Source organism: Puma concolor, chromosome B3, assembly GCF_028749965.1.
Source record: "Puma concolor isolate L17-30 chromosome B3, mPumCon1.1.hap2, whole genome shotgun sequence".
Lineage (NCBI taxonomy): Eukaryota > Metazoa > Chordata > Mammalia > Carnivora > Felidae > Puma > Puma concolor.
Genome location: NC_141672.1, coordinates 93795866 through 93822067, shown reverse-complemented (window position 1 = coordinate 93822067; position 26202 = coordinate 93795866). Strand labels below are relative to the sequence as shown.

The window sequence follows — 26202 nt, the reverse complement described above, 5'->3', positions numbered from 1 at the left end:
ATCTGTGCTATCCTATAGAACTTCTTGGCCACAGTGTGTTTGACAATAAATGTGGAGAAATCACTTTACTAACTTTCCTACTAGTAGAAGGATAACTCGACAGAGAGAAATGTTTGTATTCCCAAAGGGGCAAACTTAGACCATTTATTTCACCAATATTTCCTGTGAGAAATTTTACACTTGTTATGTGATATGGGTCAAGGAGGCTGGGAAAGTTGTGGAGCACTGAGGCTTTAATTTTCTCATTTGAAAATGAAAGGAGTGTTGTTCTTTCAGGTTGTTTTCTACTTGAGTGTGCTGGGACTCTGAGAATAGGAAATGATCTCTTAGTGGCCTGAAGGAGAGACTGCATTTCCAGAAGGTCCAAACTGCCAGCCAGAAATTCCTTTGGGCACTAGGAAGACAGGGCTTCCCTTAATCTATTGGAACTTTTGCCACTGGCCATAGGGCACCAGGGAAAAAGAGAAGATTGGCCAGCCAGAGTCAGAAAAAATGGGTTTTCTGGACTTTAATTCCAGTTCTATTGGTACTGTTCTTGACTCCATCAGTTTCTGAGGCTGACGATGGACACTGAGCTATCCTAATTCTCATAATTAGGTCATGGTGGACTGATGCATGAATTTATTCAAGCTCTTCTTTTTCTTTTTAATGCTTACTTATTTTTAGGAGAGTGAGAGAGCGAGAGCACAAGGGGAAGAGGGGCAGAGAGAGAGAGAGAGAGAGAGAGAGAGAGAAAGACAGAAATCCTAAGCAGGCTCCACGTTCAGTGTGGGAGCCCCATGTGGGGTTCGATCTCATGAGATCATGACCTGAGCCAAAATCAAGGGTCAGACGCTTAACTGACTGAGCCACCCAGGCGCCCCTCAAGCTCTTCTTTAAATGTATACATAATATAGGGACACCTGGCTGGCTCAGTTTGTAGCACATGTGTCTCTTGATCTCAGGTTTGTGAGTTTGAGCCCTACATGGGGTGTAGAGATTATTTAAAAAAATAAAAAAACTTAAAAATATGAATAATATAAAATAGATTATTATCTTCTTCAATAACATATATTATTATAAAAGTTGTTACCTGAATTTTATATTTAAGAATTTGGAGATCACTTTTATACTCATCCTGTTTTATTGTTTATGCTTTTAAAAAGGATTTTAAAAACTCCTTTTTTGAGGTATAGATTCATATTCAGTTATAAGAAATAATATGGAGATATCCTGGGTACCCTTAATCCAGTCTTTCCAATGTTAACATCCTGTGAAACTATAATACGATATCACGGCCAGGATACTATCATTGATACAGTCAAGACAAGGAAGAGATCTATTAGTGCAAGGATGCCTCATGTTGCCCTTTTCTAGTGCAGTATGGAGCCCAGTGCGGGGCTTGAACTCCCAACCGTGAAATCAAGACCTGAGCTGAGATCAAGAGTCGGGCGCCTAACTGACCGAGCCACTCAAGCTCCCCGAGATACTTTTCTAATGGGGAGTGAAGTTGAAGTCTAGGTTCCTTCAATACCTATAGATGTCCAGTTGCTCCAGTGCCATCTGTTTTTGAAAAGACTATCCTTCACCCATTTAATTACTTTGGCACCTTTGTCAAAAATCGTATTTGTGTAGGACTATGTCTGGGTCTTTGTTTTATTCTATTTATCCATATATCTATCCCTTCTCCAATACCATACAGTCCTGATTACTGCAGCTATGTGAAAAGTCTTGAAAATGGAGTAGACTAATTCCTTTCACTTTATTTTTCTTTCTCAAAATCATTTTAGCTATTCTAATTCCTTTGCCTTTCCATATAAATTTTAGGTTAATCTTGTCTATACCTACAAAAAAATCTTTCTAGGATTTTGATAAAAATTATAGTAAGCCTAGAAGTCAGTTTGGAGAGTATTGATATCTTTCTTATGTGGAACCCCTTATACCTTGAAAATTTTTTTATCATTTTCAATTTACTTCAATTTAGGGGTGCTTGTGTTCCCAACAGAAATCCAAGCTCTAAGGGTAGAAGAAAGCCAGGGAAACAATTCTAGAGCAGTGTGTTAGCAAGTTTGAGCAGATATGAGCCAACCATGTGCTGAAAAGTGTGAGGACACTCAGGATAGGAAGGTAGTGCTATAGCTAATCTAGAAGTGACCCTTGGAAAGGTTTTTCAGGGAAGTGAGGAATTTATACGAACAGGGAGGAGAGGAGTGTGTGAAACCTGCTCAGACTTTAGAAATAGTTGAGTCCTTTGCTTTCTAGTCTGTCTTTCTAGTAGTCTTTATCAGTACTATTATTTAACCTGTCTTTCTCTGAACTTTTCCCAGCTCTGCTAGGGTTGTTTTGTTTTGTTTTGTTTTGTTTTGTTTTCGCTCTTGTTTTAGACACCTTAGTGAAGTTGCTCTTCTGAGTGGTATGTCTTTAGGTACCACAGGACATTTATGCACTTAAGGAAAAATGTCAATACTGATATCTCTCTGAATGAAAATTATTTTTGTCCTGCCTTGATTCTGGCTGCCCCTGTGGACCTGTCTCAGGTGGAAAGTCCAGGAGTTAGTCTTGCTCTCTAATTTGTCTGCCTGTGCTTTTCCTAGTACCTAAATTAAAGTCACATACCTGCCATATAGATGCTTATTTGCAGATTGCTCTCCGTGTTCTTTCTGCCTCTGTACCTGCCAAGACAATGGCAGGCCTGTAGCTTCATTCCCAACTAATGCTTCCCAAAGAAAATGGTCACCTCAGTCCTGCATCTGTCATTCCCATAACATACTCAAATTGTTCTCTTCTGGTTGGTTATTTCATGAACTGATTTGTACTGGGCTATCACCTAAAAGGAGTTTCTTCAATTCTTCTTGATGCCTGGCAGGTAGAAGGCATTCAGCAAGTATTTATTGAATGACCAAAATGATTGAATCTGGAAAAAACATAAAATTTATTTAGGATACTATATAGCTGCAGGTAAATGTCAACATTTTCTGTTAGCTCTAGGATGTTGAGCCTTAACTGAAACTCTTTGAGGCAGTCTGCTCATTCTCTCTTTTTTAAAAGAGTCTATTTACTTATTTTTAGAGAGAGCACACACCTGAGAGTGAGCACAAGTGGCGAGAGAGAGGGAGAGAGAGAATCCCAAGCCGGTTCCACACTGTCAGCACAGAGCCCGATGTGAGGCTCAGTTTCAGGAACCATGAGACTGTGACCTGACCCAGAACCAAGAGTCAGACCCTTAATCACCTGAGCTACCCAGGTGCCCCTTGTCTGCTCATTTTCAATGGGAAGTCCTCATTGCGTCTTACGGCTCTCAGGGTTAACTGCATATGGCAGCTTGGACACTGACACTTGAACTCCGTAGTATTTTCAGTTTCTGGTAAAATCTTCACACAGATTGAGTGTAGGAATATATTCTGACTTGAGGTATTTAAAGCATGTAATATTTGAAAATATCCTTGTGGATTTATGTGGAACCCTGGCTTTTTCTAGAGATATAAAACTTGGTCTCATAATTGCCAGACATATGGGATGCTTGTTCAAACCAGTATAAACTTAGAATATGCATCAGTGGCAATAAAAAATAAAATTAATTCATGTATATATACTCCCTAAATTGTTCCTGCTGTAAGGAAGCTGAGTATCTAGTTCCTTTATTTCCCCACAGAAATCCTGAATGATTGCTCTCACTTTTAAAGAAATGTGCTTTTCCCCTGAAGATCTAAGACTCACAAAGAATCTGAAATTCCTTTGGTAAACATGTTTGTGGCAAAGCAGATGGTGAAGATCCAATTATCTTTTCATAAGCTTGTTCCCCCTGCCCAAAGATTCATAGTTCCTTGGTTTATTGGGACCACTGGACTAACTATGCCTTACTATTTCACAAGTCTGGCCAAGGGGTTTTATTTTTTAAAGGAGACATAATATTTTATGTTGGAAAAGGTTGACCTGAAAGACAGTAGAAAAAATATAAAAGCCTATCAGGGAGATTTTTATTACATTGCATTTAACTGTAAACTTATCGTTTTTCCTGAAAGAATTCATTCTATTTTTCAGTTTGAATAATGTAAAGTCACTATTTGAACTACTTTAGCTTTTTATCTCAAAGTAGCTAAATGGCTTTGTTGCTCATGTGGGAATGGAAATTAGCTCTTGGCATGAACCACTTTAATTGAAATCAGTTTGTGGGTTGAGTTCCTATGCTGCTTGACAAATGACATCATTTCCTGTGCTTTTCCCAATCCTCACTGTTTTTCTAAGATAGGATGAAACTAAGTTTAACTTCAATTTTTAAAGCAACTATACACCTTTTCCTGACCTACTTAGAATGTTATCCAAATTTTCACCAAATCTTTCCTTCTGTATATTTGTAGATAGTTCTTTAATTCAAAAGCATTTTGCCTGAGACATTTTAATAGAATCATAGAAGCCTAAAATAACTGTTTTAATCAGTTTCCTGGGTTGCTTGACTTCTATAACAATGCCCCAACACAGGAGTTATTTCTGCTTTTATACATGGGGAAATGAAGATAAAGTATTTTTAATAGCAACCTACCTTAGGGCTGTACAATAGCTTGGGACATAATGGACTTCTCAGTCTTAGTTTTTAGGAATAGCTTTTAATGTCATTATCAGGTGGTATGAGTTAAGTAAATGAAAATTACCTTGGTAAAGTTTTATATCACACCTACGAGTAAGCAAGATACTATTCTAGGCATATAAATGGTATAATTAATAATCATGGTGTTTCCCACTCTAAAGAAGCTTTTAGACAAATGGGTTGGGGATAGGAGAAAACAATTTTTAAATAGATTAGGTTATATAATATACATTTCAGAAGAGAAGCATAAAGTACTCTGGAGTCAGAGAAAAAGGGCTCATATCAAGTGGGAGAAGGAGGAGAGAACAGAAAATCAGAAAAGATCAAAGAAAAGAAGATACATTTGCAGTGGGTCTTAGACATAGGTAGGGTTTCAGTATTTGGTAAGAGCTGTGTGAGTTGTATGTTGGGAATTAAGGATTGGGGCAAAGAGACAACGAGACAGGTTAAGGAGGATATTCCACCAAGAGACTAGAACAATGCATTTGACATTTTGTATGGCATATAGAATGCACTGAGAAATATTTGAGTGAATGAATGAATGATAAGTGGATCAGGGTCTGAGTCATAGGACATGCTAGGAGTATTCAGAGAAGCCCTAGAAGGCCCATGGCTATGCTGAAGAGGACCTTGAATGCTGAGAGACTGAGGAAGTTCTTAGCACACTAGACATAGGGAACCTTTGATGGTGCTTCAGTTAAGTGTGTGACATGTTCTTGAGAAGGTGTATCACTTTCAACTTGACTTCATTAACTCTTTGGTCCTCTGTGAGGGCATGGTAAGTATTCAGTTCTGACATCTTTTTCCCCATTGTCATGCTGAGATTTGTGCAGCTACTTATGAAAATGGCCCTTTCCCCTGAAGTCCATAGCCACTCTTGGATACAGCAATGAGAATCCTAACCAGGGCTACCAAGGAAGCTGGCTGCTGGGAGGCGTCTTCTCTCTACTCATAGCAGATTTGGCTCCTATGCTCCAGGAAAACTGAGCATAAGAGCAAGGCTGAGCATCTGGTTTCTGCTCTTTGATGGAAGGATGGGTTCTCTTCTCCCTACGTAAAATTATGGAGCCTTTTTCTGTGGGAATTTTCTCCCACAGCTTGGAGGGCAAGGTGGAGTAAGCCGAAGTTCCAGTCCCCAATCCTGGCCTCCTTGTATAGGGATTTGTCAACAAGGATTAATGACGCATTCAATCAAGCCTTTAGTCTTCTCCAAGTAGAGTAGATACTGTTTGCAGAGGACTAACTGGAGTCAGCCTAAACACTAGTGAGAGGAAAGCACTCGCCACACTGTCATTTTCCCTCACATGTATCTTTCGCTTCAGTTTCTTCTAGTGTTTCTTCTCACATCCAAGGCTGCTACCCATGGTCCTTCTGCCCTGAACCCTGAAGTCATACTTCTGTAGGTGATAATGTGAGGAAGAGTGGATTTCAGCCATTGTGGGTCTTATTTAGTTTAAAGTTACAGTTTAAACAAGCAGTTCCTTCTGAGCCAAGGCCAGCCTCCATTATCAGGAAGCCTTGTTATTAAATGCTGTTGTATGTATTTTTTTCTTCAAAATTTCTTTTAACAAGATTCCTTGGAATTTGTCATTCAGACAATTTTCCTGGCCACCTACAGTGGGACTCTAAATCTTTGAACAGGAAAATTATTGCCTTTGTAATCACTGTAATCTTGTCTCCTATAGTTACTCAAGGCACTATTTTCTTGTTGATAGAAATTACAGAAATGACACTGAGTGGGAAGTCCTGCTAAATTAGGGGAGTCATTTAGCATTATTAAAGTAAATATCAAAGAACCAATTGCATTGTAACTGATTTTATACACACACAAAATAGCATGCTTAGTGTTGTCAATTAGGTTATTTCTGCACAAATATGTGAATCTTGATAAACCATTTTATTTTCTCTCCAAATGACTACAATTCAATTCCTGTGAAGTGTTGCAATATATGTACTTAAACTGCAAAAAGTAAATCATTCTTTTTTCTTTTCCTTTTCAAGTCCAACACTGTAATATTCGCTGTATGAATGGAGGTAGCTGTAGCGATGATCACTGTCTGTGCCAGAAAGGATACATAGGGACTCACTGTGGACAACGTAAGTAAACCTTATAAGCATTCTAGATGCTAAACTGTGTAGACAAATGTGTAGACAGATATGTAGATAAAAAGAATACAGGGATAAGTGCTAATGGATGTGGATTACCTGGGATGTGGCACTTTTATAGATGTCCAGTGAGTCTTAGATATGATCAGATCACTTACCTAATGCACTTTGCACCAAAATTCTGATTGGAATTTTGGGAATGCTGGTTTGACTCCATTTCTTCTCATTTACCTTCAGCATCCCACTTACCTCATCCCTTTAATGTATAATCAGCACCCAGGGTGCAGAATTCTTGTTTGTTCCAGATGTATATCTTCTGTTTGATCACTGAACATTTCCATCTTGATTTTCAAGAAGCATCTTAAAAGTATTTCAAAACTCAACCTCATCTTTCTCCCCAGAAAATGTCCTTTCTCTTGATTAATGGTATCTGCATCTCTAGTTTCCCAGTGTAGATTCTGCTACTATAATACTTAGCACATGATGTTCAGCTTGTTGGTTCATTCATGAACACTGTTGTGTGTGTCTACAGTCAATCAGTCCTTGTACTTTGTGGAAGATAAAAATTCCTTTTAAGAAAGCTTATTTTTTATTACACTGAGATGAATATATGTACCCTGCAGAGAATTTGGAAAAGCTCAAAAATACAAAATAATAAAATTCTCCGTAATCTCATCATTCCAGATATTACCTTTTAGTCTTTTAATGCATATTTGGTACATGAGATCTATTGTAGGCATAATTTTCAGACTACTTTTTTACTTAGTATTTTATTAGAAGTATGTTCCATGTTATTAAACATTTTTAAATGTTTTAATGGTTGCAAAATACCCCATTATATAGACATTTACTATTTATTTAATGAATATTTAATGATGAGCATTTATTCATATTGTTTCCAGTTTTGCCATTGTATACATACTTGCTATGATGAATAATGTTATTATAAATAAAGCAACATTGTGACTATCTATGCACCACAGTGTGGTAAGAATAAAGATTGAGTTTTGTGTAGTCCACAGCAGTAGCATGGAGAGAGGAAACACAGGATGGCTTCCCCAGTGTGGGGAAACCCTTGTGATGAGTCTCAAGGGATGGGGTGGAGTTCTCTTGTCAGATAACAGGAGATGGGCCTTCTATGCAGCTGGCACAGCATGGGCCAAAGCCTGAGAATGTGACATAGCGTGAGATGTCAGACACAGCACGTGTTTTGGTCTTGCTAGAGCTTAAGTGCTGATGGAGGTGATGGGAAGGGAGATAAAATGGAAGTCATGAGCCAGGGTTTGAGTGCTTTTACGCATACCATATCTTCATCTAAAATAGAACCAGGGGAGAAGAGTGAGATAGCAACAACCAAGAACATTCATCTGTTGGATTATTTGCTCTGTGTTTACTATGTGCTAGGCAATTTTTCAAACTCTTCGCATGTATTAACTCATTGGATAAAGCAGTGGCCTCCTGAGTTAGAGGCCTCTGTTACCTCTAAAAGATGAGGAAACTGGGGCACAGGGACACCAGTAACTTGTTTAAAGTTATATGAAGAGGAAGTGGCAGAGTTGGGACTTGCACCCAAGCGGTCTGACTTCATGGCCCATGCATTTAATGCTATGAAATGCTGGCCTCATATATATCACGTAAATGGTTTACAGTGAGAAAGGCCACTGTGGCCACAGCGTAGAGATTAACTGCCGGGGGAAGAAACCGGAAGCGGGAAGATTAGTACCAAGGCTGTGGCTAGAGAGATGGCGTGATGGGGGTGCCATCGAAGACAGTTTTGGAAAGGGAATCACGAAGACCTGCTGAGTCTTCCTGCTGCCTTTGGACTAAACTGCCTCATGAGCACCAAAGTCTAGCACACAACAGGCTCTCAGGGAACACGTGCAGAATTAGAAAACCTTTCCTAGACCTCACTTACCTAATCTGTAAAGTGAGATGGTTGGCTGAGGCCATCCCCAAATTTCTTTTCTGCTTAAAATCTTTTCTTTCTGCCCTGATTGTAAATTAAGAGCCAAATCTAATTTTATGATGGGAAATGAACTCTTGCCATAATTTTGGCCATAAGGGGTTGTGTCAGTTCATGTCCTCTGATCTCAAGTGGATGTCAGGACAGAATTGGATAGACAAGGGAGTTATTGTGGAAAAGGGCTGTAAAGAATAAAGAGGGGGAGAAAGCTAGAGTAGGAGGAGAAGGCCTTCAGACCATGATGCAGGTATGACCCCTGTACAAGGGGAGTGGGATTGTGTAGAAAGTGCCTCAGACTATAATGCAGCTCCAGGAAAACTGGGCCAGGCTGATGGGAGTCCAAAGCAAAGATTGCCCATCAGGAGAGTTCCATGATGGGCAGAAATGCCCTGTCTTTGGTACCCCACTGAGTTTGGTCATTGGGTGATAGCAGCCAGGATATATGTGTCCCTTATGTGAACATGAAGCAGATCTGAAGGTGGGGCAGCTGGAGGCGGTCAGCTAGTTAAGCAACGTACAGTAGGATTTCTTGGAGGGAGATCTGAGTGGCTCAACTCAATGACTTCCACAAGGATATAGACATATTGTGCAGGAAATATATGAAGGAGGAATTAATTCAAAAGGAGGTATTTAGGGAAGCCTCATGGAGGAATGAGATTTGAGCTGGGCTTTGAAGAGTGGGTGGTACTGGCCAATTTGGCTCAGAAGAGCCTACCACCTGTGGATAAAGATGCCTAGAAAGAGGCCATGCGTGAAAGAGTTGCAAGATACTGTACAGAGAAACGTTGTTCAGGGCACGAGCTTTCAGTTCTTACTTTAATGCCTTTTCTGGCAAGTAAAATGTCCCTCCCTCCAGCGTCACTGGACTTATCTCATCAATGGATTCCGTTATAACAGTCAGTTGGGTCTTCATTATGGTGCATAAATATGGTCAGAATTAACGTTTTGTTGAGCGCAGTTAATTGTGTGATTTAACATGCTGCATTTCTGTAATGGTGACAGAGGCCAATGTTTTCCCTCATGGGTACCCTTTGGAAATTAAGCACAAAATCCTAAGCAAAAGAGTCAGCTTGCTACAATGCAGTTCTCATCCAGAAACATCTCTTGTAAACCACCATTTTAGAGGCAGAACCGAAAGCATTGCTCAGATACGTCCCAGAACAAAACCGTCAGCATTAACACAGGTACAAACCCACCTATTCCTGGCAGTTTAGCCTGAGATAACTGAGAAACACATACAGAGTTGGAACCGTAGAGTAACTGTTTAAAATGAATCCCGGGATGATTATTTAGTTTTTTGTCTTTTTTTTTTTTGTTTTTATTATTGTCCTTTCAGGGGATGTTATTACTTGACTAGCACCTACTTTCAGGTAACGCTCTCAGCTTCTCTCTCCTTATCTTACAGCTGTCTGTGAAAGTGGCTGTCTCAACGGAGGCAGGTGTGTGGCCCCAAATCGATGTGCCTGCACTTACGGCTTTACTGGACCCCAGTGTGAAAGAGGTATTTTTTTTTTTCAACAAATTTGTGTAAATCTGTTCTGGTAGCTAACACTGTTATTGACTTCAAGCACACATTGGCTTTATACAGCTGCTTCATGAATTTTGCTGAGCTCTAAGGGGGTTTCTGAACTGTCACTGGGAAGGTCCCTATGATGACAAGGCAGTGGCTCTAATTCTATGCATGTCATCCAATAATCTTGTCAGTGGCCTGCAGGACTCACTAGTGAGCATATGCATAAGTACAAGTTGGCGTCAAGGTAAAAAGGGGAGAATTTTCCATAAGAATTAGCATTGAGCTCGTTGTTATCCTAGTAAATTAAAGAAGCAACTCCACATAAAACATCTGTATGGAAAGGAAAAAATTTAGAATGAGGAAAAATACTCTTAAAGATCTGTGAGAACCTACTGGGGACTGTAGTGGCACATAGCGTAGCATCCAAAATTGACTAGAAACATCTATTGCTGAGGAACTGGGCTTTCACATATTGTGGTATATCCATACTCAGTACAGCTCACTGATGTGTGTATAACAGTCCTCACTTTTCACAGGGAAACACCAAGGCGCAGGGAGGTCAAGGATGTGCCCACGTTCACACACGTAATGATATGCTTTAATCTGAATGTGGGTTTTCTGTTTAAGTGTTATGCTTACAGCTGCCCCTAATTAAAAGAAGTGTCCTACTTGATTTGCCTACCTATAAATGCAAATTTAATATCGAGATATATTTAGATGTGTAATATTCTTGATTTTTTCCCCCAGCCCCCTGAACTTTGGCTTTGATTGTCTTGCCTCTACATTCATAGCCATTTTCTCATCGTTCCTAGTTTTGTGGTGAAGGTTTGGGAGGTTTATTTCATACAACGTTGCAAAAAAATATTCATGAAAATACTCATTTAAAATACTAATGAACTGGGGCGCCTGGGTGGCACAGTCGGTTAAGCGTCCGACTTCAACCAGGTCACGATCTCGCGGTCCGTGAGTTCGAGCCCCGCATCAGGCTCTGGGCTGATGGCTCAGAGCCTGGAGCCTGTTTCCGATTCTGTGTCTCCCTCTCTCTCTGCCCCTCCCCCGTTCATGCTCTGTCTCTCTCTGTCCCAAAAATAAATAAACGTTGAAAAAAAAAATTAAAAAAAAAAAATAAAATACTAATGAATTTTTAAACAGCAATCATCACTTTTATCCAAAGTTGTATAAAGATTTTTTTTATTCTGTGTTGGAAAGTAAAGATTCAGTAGCAGATATTGAATATATAGTGTATAAGAACAAAGAGCAGAGATTGGTATGTGAGAAATTATTTTCTGTTTCTATTTTTGCAAGTTCACCTAAATTCAGTTATTTGCTGATAAAGCAACAATACCTATTTTAGCAAGTAACTCTAGGTCAATTACTATTATTACTGGATAAATTATATTGTATCTTAGTTCAGTACCATGACATGGTATTGATGAGTAATGCACTGTGAACTCTTGGCCTTTACATTGCATTTGGCATAATTTGGAGGCCCCTTTTAAAACCGTTTCTCTTCACAACTTGAAGTATTTTTATTGACTTGGAGATATTCAGTATTCAGAATAACAAAGATACCCTTTTCAATTAGGTAGTATCATTCCATGGCCTTATGGAAGATGATGTGGAGTTTAAATTGTTGAGGTTAAAATTGTTAGTGTGTAACATAGAAAGTGGTGTGTGAAAATAATTCCCCAGATGATAGTACTACATTTAATTTGTTTTAGAAAAATCACAAATAGGAGGAAGTTAAAGGACATTTTACCTCTAAGAGCGTGATTAATAATTTGCTGCAAAAAATATTGATACCCAGAGTGCAGGCATTGATGATAAAACCGTCTAAAATAAAGGGGGCATGATATTTAACCATTCCACAGTTATTTCTTCAAAGACTTCACCCCTTTAAAATTTATTTTATTTTATTTTTATTATTTTTTTAAAAATATAATTTATTTTCAAGTTGGCTAACACAGTGTACACAGTGTGCTCTTGGTTTTACAGGTAGGTTCTCGTGATTCATAGCTTACATACAACACCCAGTGCTCATTCCAACAAGTGCCCTCCTCAATCCCCATCACCCATTTTCCCTTCTCCCCTGCACCCCGCCCCCCGCCCCATCAACCCTCAGTTTATTCTCTGTTTTTAACAGTCTCTTATCGTTTGCCTCCCTCCCTCTCTGTAACTTTTTTTTTTCTCCCTTCCCTTCTCCCATGGTCTTCTGTTAAGTTTCTCGAGTTCCATATATGAGTGAAAACATGATATCTATCTTTCTCTGACTGACTTATTTCACTGAATATAATACTCTCCAGTTCCATCCATGTTGCTGCAAATGGCAGGATTTCATTCTTTGTCATTGCCAAGTAGTATTCCATTGTATATATAAAACACATCTTCTTTATCCATTCATCAGTTGATGAACATTTAGGCTCTTTCCATAATTGGGCTATTATTGAAAGCGCTGCTATAAACATTGGGGTACATGTGCCCCTATGAATCAGCACTCCTCTATCCTCTGGATAAATTCACAGTAGTGCTATTGCTGGGTCACACGATAGTTCTATTTTCAATTTTTTGAGGAACCTCTATACTGTTCTCCAGAGTGGCTGCACCAGTTTGCATTCCCACCAACAGTGCAAGAGGGTTCCCCTTTCTTTGCATCCTCCTCAACACCTGCTGTTTGTTGTATTAGCCATTCTGGCAGGTGTGAGATGGTATCTCAATGTGGCTGTGGTTTGTATTTCCCTGACGATGAGTGATGTGGAGCATCTTTTCATATGTCTGTTGGCCATCTGGATGTCTTCTTTGGAAAACTGCAAAGACTTCACATTTTACCAACATTAATAAATGAAGCAAATGTGTTGAGTTACTATTCTAACCCAAACTGCCATATTACTCAGGGATTTCTCCAAGTCTGGAGTTTCTTTAACTGTTCCTTTCGCGATAAGGCTATCCTGAAATTTGTACTAAGATGTAAATATATTTTGGTCCCATGGAGTCTTCACAGTGGTGATTATCTACATAAAACTAATCCTTAAATGGCAGATTTTCAGGCATGTGCAGTAGTGGAGGTTACAGAGGAAACACTCTCTTTAATTGTTACCCTTTGCCTTTTGTACCCATGAATACAGTCCTGACCTTCAATGGGAGAAGGGAAACATGAGTGTAATTTCCCTGAGCACGTGGGAGAGGGGAATCTTTTTGATTCCAGAATTATATTTCTACTTGTAGAGTCTTCCCTGTTTCTGCTCTTATGGAAGACATCTGCTTACCTCTTTAAAGAACTAGGGGCAATATATCCTTTATCCTCAAATGTATGGTCGTGATTTCAACAATGATTAACAAAAATGTAGGACTGAGTCAGGATAAATCCATCCTGAAGCATGGGGAAGTGTTCAGTGTGACTTCTGATGCTGGGTTAGTATACTGATTAAATTGTTTATTACCTAGGCTGATTTATTAAGTTGTTCAATTACCTTGGCTAGTTGCATTATGCTTTAATTGGGATATGGATTTTTATTTTTAAAAATAACTTCCAGGAAGTCTTTACTAATCTCCTTTCTCCCTTCCAAGAGGCTAAGCCAAGTGGTCCTTCTGTACTCTCCCTTAGCACACTCTCCACCCCTGTTTTGATAGCACACATTATATGGAAACAGTGGGTTTCCATGTCTCTCTCCCCAACTAGGGTATAAACTCTTCAGCAGCAGCTATGGTTTCATCAACTTTTTAATTCGCATACCAAGCTCAATGCCTAATGCATAGTACATGGCCATTAAATGTTGAACTAGACTTATTTTAAAGCACCAGGAAATCTGGAGATATGAACATATCAGATATGAACAAATGTCTCCTAGAAGTATAATTGGTGTTTACCTACTTGTGGATGGTCCTGGATATTTTGCACTGGTATCATTTTAACCAGAGTTTACAGTGTTGAGGACTAACTGAATTTGGCCCCGCCTTTCAGAAGTATGATCTTTCAGGGACACAGGACTGTCATTTTTCAGTTGGCAAGGATGCAGAAAAGAAGGTATATTTTGATTAAAACCAGGTGGCAATAAGCCAAATAAACAATTCCCTCTCATGATATACTGCACACGGAAAGGACCATGTCAAATGTCAGTTGCAAGTACTTCTCAGAATAAGTAGCTTTGTCCCTGGAAGATATTGGAACTTCTATACATCTGTAACTACCTCAGAGAGCCAATACAAGTATAGAATACCCTTTGGGGTAGGATCTGGACACTGGCAGGATCTGGACCACTTTGAGCCAAAAAGTGAATCTTAATAATCCATGAATGTAGTGTTTGGATTTGTGATGGTGTCTCCATCACAAGCAGTGGATCCACGCTTGAATTGCAAATCATAACATTCGTTTAACAAATGCCATCATAATATGAAGCAAATTTGTCTCACTTGTAGCTTTTAGCCAGTAAAATAGTGCTTCTTTTTTTAAATTTCTTAGCTAGTTAGTTTCATCACACAAGTGGCAATGATCCTGTTGCCTGTCTCTCTGTACTAAGAGAAGGGAAAGTAAAGACCTGTGACTTGTTTGGCCTGCAATGTTTACTTCTTAAAAACTGAATGTGAATACCTGTGGTTACATTTTCCAGTTTGCCACAGTCTTTACCACTTCCTATTGTAATGCATCGTGCTCACTTCATTCATTCAGTTTGCTTTTTAGCTCCTGGGGCACTTAAGTTTGCCACCTCCTACTACATTCTACATCAGATTGCATCTCTTGGTGTTTTCTTTTGTACCAAAAGTTTCTTTTATTGTTCTTTCTTTTACTTTTTTTCCCTATAAATTTACACTTAGGGTTTTCTGGATAACCTCCGACCCCCACTCCCCTTCATTTTTGCCTTCTGTCTTAGTAAACTTGGGCATTGAGCAACTTAGTCAACTTTATCTTCTTGCCTACCCTCAGTGGTACAGTATGTTAGCATTCCGTAGATGATTGAAATGAGATTGGTACCTATTTTGGCAGTGACAAAAAAAGCTAGTTGTGTGTTGCCACAGTTACTGCCAACAAGACTATGTGGAATCACATTTTCTCTTGCCATCTTGCACTAGAATGCTGACTACTTAAAATCTTGTTAAATGCTTTTATATTAAACACCGTGAATCATGTGAGTGGATAAGACTTCTCTAGGTAATGATAATGAGAGAAGAATGATAGGGACAGAGCTGAATTTGTAAATGGGGACGTGGTAATGATGAATAGGCTTAGGGAAGAAAACAAAAGATAGGTACTGAGAAAACCTGAGGTATTGAGGAGAAGGAAGAGAACCAGGAGAACCCTGAGCCAAAGAAACTAAAATCAAGTTCAAGAAATAGCTTGACAATTGTTAGACTCTTCAAAGGGTCAAGAAAGAATGAGAGTCACAAAGAGGCCCTCTGATGTAGCAATGGGTGATATGTAGTGATGTAGAATGTGCCAGGCAGTGTGCTGAACACTGTAAGTGGGCAATTTGCAACAACCTTATTAGGAAAGTCCTATAATGACCCACTTTACAGACGAGTGAACAGAGGCAGAGAGCGGTCAAAGAGTTTGTTCAAGATCAGACAGCTTATAAGGGGTGCAATCAAAAAATGAAACTAGGTAGCCTTTGCATACAACCACTGAGCTATATTTGGGTTTCACTGGAAGAGGTAAATAGTAACCATAGAGAATTTACTGAGGGATTGTAAGAAGAAATCCAGAACTAGGAGTTTTAGTGTAGAAGTAATAGATTTAAAAAAAAAAAAAAAAGCACTTTAAGAAATTTGGCTAGGTAAGTAGTTTCCCTCCCTGGTAGAGTGGAGCTAAGTTGCTTTTAAATAATTTTAAGAGCCAAGGGAAAGGAGTGTTGAGTATTGCTTGCATGTTTCTACTGTAGGGACTTAGGATATTTCTGTTTGCTTGATTTTGATATTTTAAACATAACAACCCACTCTTAGAAGGTGATTCTTGTCTGTTTGTAGTATATGTAAATTGACTCTGAAGAACTGAACCAACATTCTGAAATGTAGACATACGAAATGAGTATTGTTTAGTGTAGTTACCATGGAAGGTATATAGTTTTCCTATGATATTACAATTCTTCAAACCATATTTGGCAACTCTCTTTTGAATTATCTTAATTTTTGGGGCGCCTGGGTGGCGCAGTCGGTTAAGCGTCCGACTTCAGCCAGGTCACGATCTCGCGGTCTGTGAGTTCGAGCCCCGCGTCGGGCTCTGGGCTGATGGCCCAGAGCCTGGAGCCTGTTTCTGATTCTGTGTCTCCCTCTCTCTCTGCCCCTCCCCCGTTCATGCTCTGTCTCTCTCTGTCCCAAAAATAAATAAACGTTGAAAAAAAAAATTTGAATTATCTTAATTTTTTTAAATGTTTGTTTCTTTTTGAGAGAGAGAGAGAGAGAGAGAGAGAGAGAAAGTACAAGTAGGTGGGTGCAGAGAGAAGGGGAGACACAGAATCTGAAGTAGGCTCCAGGCTCTGAGATGTCAAGATAGTGCCCAACGCTGGGCTTGAACCCATCGACTGGGAGATCATGACCTGAGCCAAAGTTGAATGCTTAACCAACCAAGCCACTCAGGTGCCCTTGGAATTATCTTTAAAGAGTCAGAAATACATTCAAACGAGTGTGTGAAGATTTTGCCCCCCTTTCTGGGAGGCATTTGAATTTTTAGAAACAGCCTAAAATAGGGTCAATTCTAGTGACTATAGTGGGTAGTCAAGCCCTTTAGTTGATTGGGGTTAAAAATTGACTTAGGTTAAAAAGCAGTGAAAAGAATTGTCTTGGATGACTCTTAAGGCACATGGAATTGGATTAATGTTTTAATGTTAAACTTTATGTGAACCAGTGTAAGATACATACACCTTAATGTTAAACTTTGGAAGCCTAAATGCAAATAACAAGACATTTTCTATCATTACTCAATCTGGAGATCTTCATCATGTGCTACCTGAGTGTAGGCATGGATATGGATTCCTCTCCAGCCCGAATCATTTGTTCAGTGTTAAAATTCCTACCCAAGTCTAAACTGTAAAGACAATATATGGATTTTTGCCAACTCAAGAAAGTCTGCTGGATATTTTGCTGGCTATTAATAGATAAATTATAGGGGAAAGCATTATTGAACTGATAGCTTTAAGAAGAACGAACAATGGGGGGAAATGAGGAGTAGAATAACAATGAAAATGTGGCAATAATTCACAGTCCATCAGAGAAGCATGACAACGGAAGGTAAACTAATCTTTGTTCATCTTACTTGCATCTTTAGGGAATTCCAGTGTTAATGGAGCTGGAAAAGATGCTTAGTTTTTGTTTGTTTGGGGTTTTTTGTTGTTGTTTTGTTTGTTTTTGCACAGTAATGGAAAAACAGAACAGAGGACAGGTTTGTTGATTGTAATTCTGCTTCATTCTCTGTGCAGTTGGTATTTAAAAAACTCTGTTCCTCATAACATATCATCAGATTCTCTGATGATACAAAAATGATGGTTTTTCACAGAGCTCTTTTTAAATGATTTCATTGAACAATTTAAAAAAAAATAAAAAGAAAAGAAAAACAAGTATCCTGAAAGCAGTTGAGCCTTTATTTCGTAAATCCAGGGAAACAGTGTCTGCGGTGTGAGTAATGAATGGAAAGGACTAACCTATAATGACCCAAATACATAATAACCAGGTAGTGTATGGTGGATACATACACCTTATGAAAAGAAAATAGAAGCATGACCTACTCTCAAACGACTGTCTAGAACGCTTCACAGAATTAAGAGGTGATTTTCTTGGGCTTTTTCTCCTGGAGATTTTCAGAAAAGTACGGATGAAATCTAGATCCTGTTTTTCTTTGAAGCCCCTGTTCTGTCTCCCTGAAGGTATGGGTAACACTGCACTTCTGGTACGCCTTTCACATTTTGGGTGGCTATTACTAAAGTCCCCATAATAAATGCCATGAGCTAACTCCATTTCTCAAAGTTTCTTGGAAGGCAGAACCCTGCGAACTACAATTCTCTTTTGTCTAAAAGGTAACATGCAATAGACTGCTTTCACTGAAATATATTGAGGCACTTGTGAGCCTTGCTTTTGGTATTTAGTCTAAATGGAAAGCAAATACCAGTGTGTAGATAGCAGAGGCAGAATGCCGTAAATATTACTATGCATCTAAAGTGGTATTGCAATATTTGGCAGTTGGTGGATCATTGGATAAACTTGATTTTCCTAGAATATTTCCAGGAAGTACATCTGTTGACATAGACATTCGGTTTTTGTGGTTGAGTGACTGTATGCACGTAAGGAACATATGCTATCATGCCTCTGGACACTCGGCAGGCCCATGTGAACTAGCAGGACTGGTGAGATGCCATCACAAAGCAGTTTACTTTTTGTCTCTTACTATCCTTCCCAGCCCGCTCCGTGGGCTAATTTTCCCCCTGCTGGTGGTTGAAATGTTCTGGTCCCTTTCAGAATTTCTCCGGTCCCTTATGTGAAAGATGTCTCTATTCTTATTGGTTGCTCACGTTTCCTTCCTCAAGCCCTGGATGTCCAGTGGTACCTCCAGCCATCTGGGGCCTCTTTGCTGCTGCAGGCAGCCCTCTGAGAAAGGACCTAAGCCCACTCCACACCAGCTTTCTCTTGCAGTAGTCCACAACTACCTGATGAAAACACTTGTGCATTTTTGCCACAGTACATCTTCAGAGTGCAAACCAACTGCAACACAGTAGCCGCCTCTCCATTGAACCACGTCCAAACATCTGGCCAGCCAGTTTCCAGGCATTAGACGGTTCCCAGTCTATAGTGTCCTTCAAACTGCAGTGGATACATCTCATGTAGTCTGAGTAATCTCTTTGAAGCCCCTCTTATGATTTATCATAATGTGGTCCTCCACCAGTTTCCTAGAGAGCTCATGAGAGTTCAGCTCTCTCTCAAGGACCCCCTTCCCATCTCTTACTACCTCAGACGTTTTTATGTTCCTATTAGGCATGAGGGTTTAAGAGCCCTATGACCAGATTGTCACTACCTCCTTTGCAAATTCTGCATCATACTGTCACACTTGACTTAGAACATAGCATCTTGTTGTCTTGGTGCTTCAACTGAAATGTCCATTTTAACATCCTCTACTATTATCAAAACAAATAATTTGATGCAGCTATTAAATTTGTTATAAAATTTGGTATCATGGGGGCACCTGGGTGGCTCATTTGGTTGAGCGACCTACTTAGGCTCAGGTCATGATCTTGCAGTTTGTGAGTTCGAGCCCCGTGTCGGGCTCTGTGCTGACAGCTCAGAGCCTGGAGCCTGCTTCGGATTCTGTGTCACCCTCTCTCTGCCCCTTCCCCACTCATGCTGTGTCTCTCTCTGTCTCTCAAAAACGAATAAATGTTAAAAAAATTTTTTTTAATTTGGTATGATGGTTTCATCTTCAAAGACAATTTGTTTTCAAATTTATTTTTTCTTTCTCTAAGCTCTTACAAACTTTTTAAAAAGATTAACCTAGTTTTTATAAGTTAGTAGCCACACTTTGGATCACTTTGGGTCACTTTTCAGCCTTGGGTACTCAAAACACTTTTGTACCACTGACCAACAGAAATATAATGTAACCTATAATTTTAACTTTTCTAGTAGCCACGTGAAAAAGTCAAAAGAAACAGGTAAAAATAATTTTAATAATATATTGTAGTTAACCCAGTATACTCCAAAGTTTTATTTTAATATATACTCAGTATTAAAAATTGAGATATTTTGCATCCTTTTTTCCATACTAAGACTTTGAATTCTGATGCATATTATGCCGTATCTCAGTTTGGGCCAGCTAAGAGTCACATGTGGCTACTGGCTGCCATATTAGACAGCACAGCTTTAGAGCTTTGCTTCTAGTATTATATATCAACACCTCACCTAAGGTCTCTGTTAGGTCTCCAGTTTTCTTTCTTCCTGCTGCTGCTTCTTCAACTTAAAAAAATTTTTTTAAGTTTATTTATTTTGAGAGCGAGAGAGAGAACACAAAAGCAGGGAAGGGGCAGAAAGGAGAGACAGAATCCCAAGCAGGCTCTGCGCATCAGTGCAGAGCCAGATGCAGGGCTTGAACTCACGAACTGTAAGATCATGACCTGAGCCAAGATCAAGAATCAGATGCTTACCAACTGTGCTACCCAGGTGCCTCTTCTTCAACTTTTAAGAAAGCAGCATGTTAGAAAACCAGAGCCTGTATTGGTATTTAAAAATAAACCAATGTAAAAAAAACCAACAAACAAAATTTGAGGTTTGGGATAGAGTCTAATTTCTCAGGAATTTCTAAGTTGAATTTTGTTTAAATATAAGTGATCAGCAAAATCTTTTGTAGTCATGTCAATTAGATATAACAACTATAGCAAAGGTTTCATAAAGGCTCAGCCCTGAGCTAGGCACTATGATGGAATCAGAAGGAAATTTATGGTTCTTGTCATCAGGGACTGAAAATCATTTTTTGAAAAGTTAGAAATGCATATGTGAAATACTAAAATAACTATACAGAGTGAAGATTTAGCTAGGCAGAGTAGACGTGGGAAAGTACCACAGACAAAGGGAAGAGACAGTACAAAGATGCAGAGGCTGGAATTGCCAGGGGAAAATGGAGGACAAAGTTGCCCTTATGAAGTCCTTGCTGTGCTCGCTTTCTCAGTGTTGGAGGCCTCCTATGAGAAAAGAGGAGCCAGCATGATGTCAACTTGCCTAACTCCAAAGAAGTGAAGGTCTATTTCAGATCTCTCTGTGGTGCCCTTCTGTTCTACTGAACTATAGCTTCTGTACCATTTCTGTCTGAGGCAGAGTATTGGGATTTCAAAAAACTCTTTGCATATATAAATTAGTGGGTGGACTAGTCTATTTCTGAAGCTGTTTTAGCTTAATCCTGTGGATAGCAGCCTGGAGACCCTTACCAATTTTATGTGCTCAATTGAGAGTCCTTGAGAACACTTGGTGTTTACGTTCCTAGTAGTTACGACCTCTAGAGAGTCTGTGCTGGTTTTGGTTTATGAATATATATTGGAAAAATATATGGGACTTCGTGGTCAAGATGATGTGCCAAAGTACTTTTTGTAGAACATTAGTCCCTTGGGGATTCCATGAAATGAGGTTTCCATGGTCAATAGCATTTTGGAAACTCTATACTATGTCCTCTTTTTGGAGAGGCAGTGGGTGTATTAGCATATTAGCTCTTGGGAGTCCTTCAAGAAGGTAATTGTTTTTTACTCAGCGCTGCTGAATCCATGAATTTTAGAATCCCCATCCTTCCCCGCTTTTCTCCATTAACACCTTTAACATCTTCATCCTGAAGATCTGGAGTCTAATTTTTTTAACAGTTATTTTGAAAGTCACTTGACATCTCTGTGACAATCCCTTCATGTTCTACGTAGACATTTTAAATCCACATATGATCCTTATCTGAAGGTGAATATTTGTCTACTACACGTCTAGAGGTTCTTGGAGACAGATGATGGCTATCATGTAGTAACTCACCTTTTGTGTTCCTATGAGGATTCATTTGGCCATAAATTGAAACACCCATTCCCTGGGGTTTGGCTTTCAAATATTCTAAAGTATCACCTAGGCAAGGTGGACTATCCCATTAAGTAGTGGTAAATAAGAGTTCTGAAATATTTGATATGATTGGTATGCATGCCATCTGGTTTTCATCAGCACTTGAGGGTTCTACTTACCTGCACTGGGACTCTCAGATATTCTTGGAACTAGAGTTTCTTTTTCTAGATTGGTTAAATTCTTTTCTCTCAAGGTCAACCTTAAAGCTTATTCCTCCAGTCCTTTCTTGGCCATAGGGAGCTCCACCTCCCAGCTCCATCAATTTCCTTGCACCTTCACTCCCATCACTCCTCCTGGCTGCCCAGGCCTCCTCTATGTTTCTATTTGATGGTCAATGCATGTATTAAATGTTTGGTCTTTGTCATTCATTTTAAGCTACATTAGCCATTTTAGTATTTTATTCCTCTGATGAATTCTTATTTTTCTTGTACTTCATTACATTTTTAAATAGGTGACCCAGTCCATGTCTAAGGGGATGTGTGTGTGTGTGTGTGTATGTGTATTATGTGTATATTTGTGTGTGTGTGTGTGTGTGTATAATGATGGTTGTTAATGATGTTTATTAAGAAGTAAGGAATGAACATGTTCATCTTGTCAAAAACTTTTTTTCCATTTACATTTACTGATTCTTGTTTTGAAATACTTATGTTAGCAATAAAAATATCTAGAATCCTATTTCATGGCTTTTAGGAAGCCTTATAAATAAGTTATAATATTTTAAGTTTTCTTAAAAATGTTTTCTTCTCTAAATGAAGCATAAGTGACATTGATTTAAAAATAAGAATATACACACACAGACACACACACACATACACACACAGGTATGAATATGAATGTGAACATGTGACACACACATATTTTTTAACTAGTATTTTTTTAAAAATTAAATTTGGCCTATCAGATCCCATGATCTGGGAATTAACAAATTTGCTAATCTAGTTCTAGTTTTGGTGATTTGTATATAGTCTTCCAGCCAGGCTATGATGCTTCCCATAGACCAAAGAACAAAAGCTAGGTCTCATTGAGTACCAGACGCAGTGCTGTGAGGAGAGTGGGTGTTTATTAATTCTCTGTTGACTTACTTAATTTAGCTGTGGGATCTTGAAGTTGATGAGAGATAGCATTTAAATATTAAATGTTTGTCTAATATAGCATTTTTAAACAAGGTAATCTGAACAATAGCACCTACAAATGCATCTGTATTTCATGTGGAAATATGAGTACAGATATTGATGGTTGAAATGTGTGGGAAGTAAATTCTGTGGCACACATGAAAGGAAATGTTCTCCAACTTTCCTACCATATTCCCTCAGCAGCAATCCCTTTTCTCTGAACTGCTTCAGAAGAGCTTTATAAGTAAACAATAGATCGGGATATTTATTTCCTCAGGAAATAAAGAATTTTCTAATGGTGCAAATCATAAAACAGACCCATTTCTATCTCTGTCCCTGGAGAGCCCTCACCCTTCTCCTCAGAGGAGACATTGTTGACCTTTACTGTTGCAGGACACTCAACCAGGTGAAAGAAGAGACTTAGAGGTTTGGGGGAAATTTTTATCCAACCTGAAAATGGTTTTATAAATATGCATTAGCTCTTAGAGATCATTTCTTTCCTAAAGTCTCAATGGAAAAGTCTTATGTTCTGTTAGGGATCCTAGTGATTTATTCTTTAAATGAAAACCCATGAACTTTAAAAGACAAAAAGGCAAAGCCATGGCCCTCCAGAAATAAATTTTGATTTGTTCTTTGCATAATGATATGTACGCTTCATTTGCAAAGTGGGGAATATTTTGGAACTTTCTTCTTGTACCATAGGAAAAAAAAGGCAGAGGCATACATACATTTTAATGATATAAAATTGGCTTTGTATAACAGTGTATAATAGAAGTTTGAATTGCCATCTTTGAGGAAAAGAACACTTAAGCATCATAGAAAATTCTTTGATTTAAAAAAAATAGCATAATTTGGAGTTGGATAGAGGTATTTCTTTTCAGACCTTATTTAGACTTCGTTTCTTTCTACAGTGTTTTTCCACACTGCCAAGCAGAACAAGCTATCACAAACCCAAACAAAAGGCAATGACTCTGAGAAGTCATTACAGCCCTTTACTGAGCCAAGGTGAAGTGTGCATAGGGGTCGCATGTTCTCATGCCTCTTCAATTGTTATTCTTTATTTTTTATGAATGAGAGGAAGTGACAGGAAAATTATTTTCAAAACTAAATTTTATTCTGGGAAATCCTCATTCCAACTTGTCAATATCACATGACAATAATATCATTTTAATTTAAGATGCCTAATTAGGAGACTCTGTGTTTTTTCAATTGCCTGACCATTCCTAGAAAACTGGAGCTCAGACTCTGAAAAAAATCGTGTTCTTTATATTTATAGGTCTGATTCTGCTTTTTGTTTGTTTATTCATTTGTTTTGTTCCAAAGTGGAACCATATGGCATTTGTCTTTCTCTGTCTGACTTATTTCACTTAGCATAAAGCCCTCTAGGTCCATCCATGTTGTCTCAAATGTGAAGATCTAATCCCTTTTTATGACTGAGTAATATTCCATTGTATGTACATACCCCATCTTCTTTATCCACTCATCTACTGATGGACCCTTGTGATGCTTCCATATCTTGGCTATTGTAAATAATGGTTCAATAACATAGGGGTGCATATAACTTTTTGAATTCGTGTTTTCATTTTCTTTATGTAAATATCCAGTAGTGGAATTTTTGGATCCTATGGTATTTCTTTTTTTTTTTTTAATTTTTTTTAGTTGATTTATTTTTTGTGAGAGAGAGCAAGCAAGGGAGGGACAGAGTGAGAGAGAGAGAGAGAGAGAGAGAGAAAGAAAGAGAGAGAGAGAGAATCCTAAGCAGTCTCCCTACTGTCAGTGCAGAGCCTGATACAGGGCTGGAACTCACAAACTGAGATCATGACCCAAGCCGAAATCAAGATTCAGTTGCTTAACCGACTGAGCCACCCAGGTGCCCCTGGATCATATGGTATTTCTGTTTTAAAATTTTTGAGGAGCCTGTACACTGTTTCCCCCGTGGCTGTACCAATTTGCATTCCCACCTGCAGGATGGTTCTTTTTCTCCACATCTTCACCAACACCTGTTGTTTCTTGTGGTTTGATGTTAGCCATTCTGACAGGTGTGAGGTGATATCTCATTGTGGTCTCGATTTGCATTTCCCTGATGATGAATGACACTGAGCATCTTTTCATGTGTCTGTTGGCCATCTGGATGTCTTCTTTGGAAAAATATCTATTCAGGTCATCTTTCCAGTTTTTTTTAATGTTTATTTTTTTTATTTTGAAAGAGCGAGAGAGCAAGAACAAGCAGGGGAGGAGCAGAGAGAGAGAGAAGGGAGAGAGAATTCCAAGTGGGCTCCATGCTCTGTGTGGAGCTCGACATGGGACTCAGCCTCACAACTGTGAGATCATGACCTGAGTCAAGAGTCAGGTGCTTAACTGACAGAGCCACCCAGGTGCCCTGGTCATCTGTCCAGTTTTTATACTGTTTTTTTTTTGGGGGGGGTGGATATTGAGTTGTATAAGTTCTTTATATATTTTGGAACCAACGCTTTATTGGATATGTCATTTGCAAGTATCTCCTCCTATCCAGTAGGTTGCCTTTTTGTTTTGTTGGTGGTTTCTTTCATTGTGCAGAAGCCTTTTGTTTTGATGTGGTCTCAGTACTTTATTTTTGCTTTGTTTTCCTTGTCTGAGAAGACATCTCTAGAAAAATGTTGTCTTGGCCAATGTTGGGGTATTTTTAAATCACACATTTCAAACCTCACTTATTAGAGTTTAGTATTGTTAAATGTGTCCATAGAAAAGTATGATATTAAGCTGGAAAGAAAGTGTTCAGGAAGAGACGTGAGTTTACCTATTGTACATCACTTATTTCCCAGGCACTGTGCTGATCACTGGAGGTGTGTAATAGTACATGAAACATACTTACCTCTGCTTTCTAGAGTTACATACTCATGGGGAAAGCAGAGATTGTAAAAGCTTAAATGCAGAAACACCAAAGTAACAATGTGGAGAAAGGTCATGAATAAAAATAGAGGGTAGGAGGGCAGAGAACAATGATGCATGTGGGCTGACAGAGGTGACTCTCTGAAGGATGAGAAGTTATCAGCCATGTGAAGAGTGAGCAAAAGCTTTCTAGGTGGGAGGAAGAACATGTGTCAAGGTCCTAAGATGAAAAGCACCTGTGTATTTGTGGAAATAAAAGAAGGCTTTACTGGACAGAGTTCAGACAGTGAAGAAGAGTGCAGGAAGATGACATGGGAACAGTAGTCAAGCGAAGACACGGGCTGCTGTGCTGTGTCATCCACACTGGGGAATAAGAACACTATAGATTTTTCTATGGCATGTTAGAAGCCTGATGGCTCAGGTTGTCTCTGAAAATCTGCCATAAAGAGCCCCCCAATACTGACTCAGTGAAGGTGGGAGAGTTCTTTTTTGTAGGTTTCCAATGCTCTTTAAACCCAGAGGTATCTTG

The 26202-nt window shown here is 38.9% G+C and overlaps 1 protein-coding gene across 2 annotated transcripts in view; it reads left to right on the top strand.

Moving 5' to 3' along the window:
- Nucleotides 1-26202, top strand: part of FBN1 (fibrillin 1) — a 234571-nt gene that overhangs the window by 33878 nt on the left and 174491 nt on the right. For both annotated transcript variants that reach the window (XM_086710629.1, XM_025918911.2), the window contains exons 4-5: nucleotides 6566-6661; nucleotides 10039-10134. In XM_086710629.1, coding sequence (XP_086566755.1) covers nucleotides 6566-6661; nucleotides 10039-10134 — 192 coding nt within the window. The remainder of the gene's footprint in view (nucleotides 1-6565; nucleotides 6662-10038; nucleotides 10135-26202) is intronic.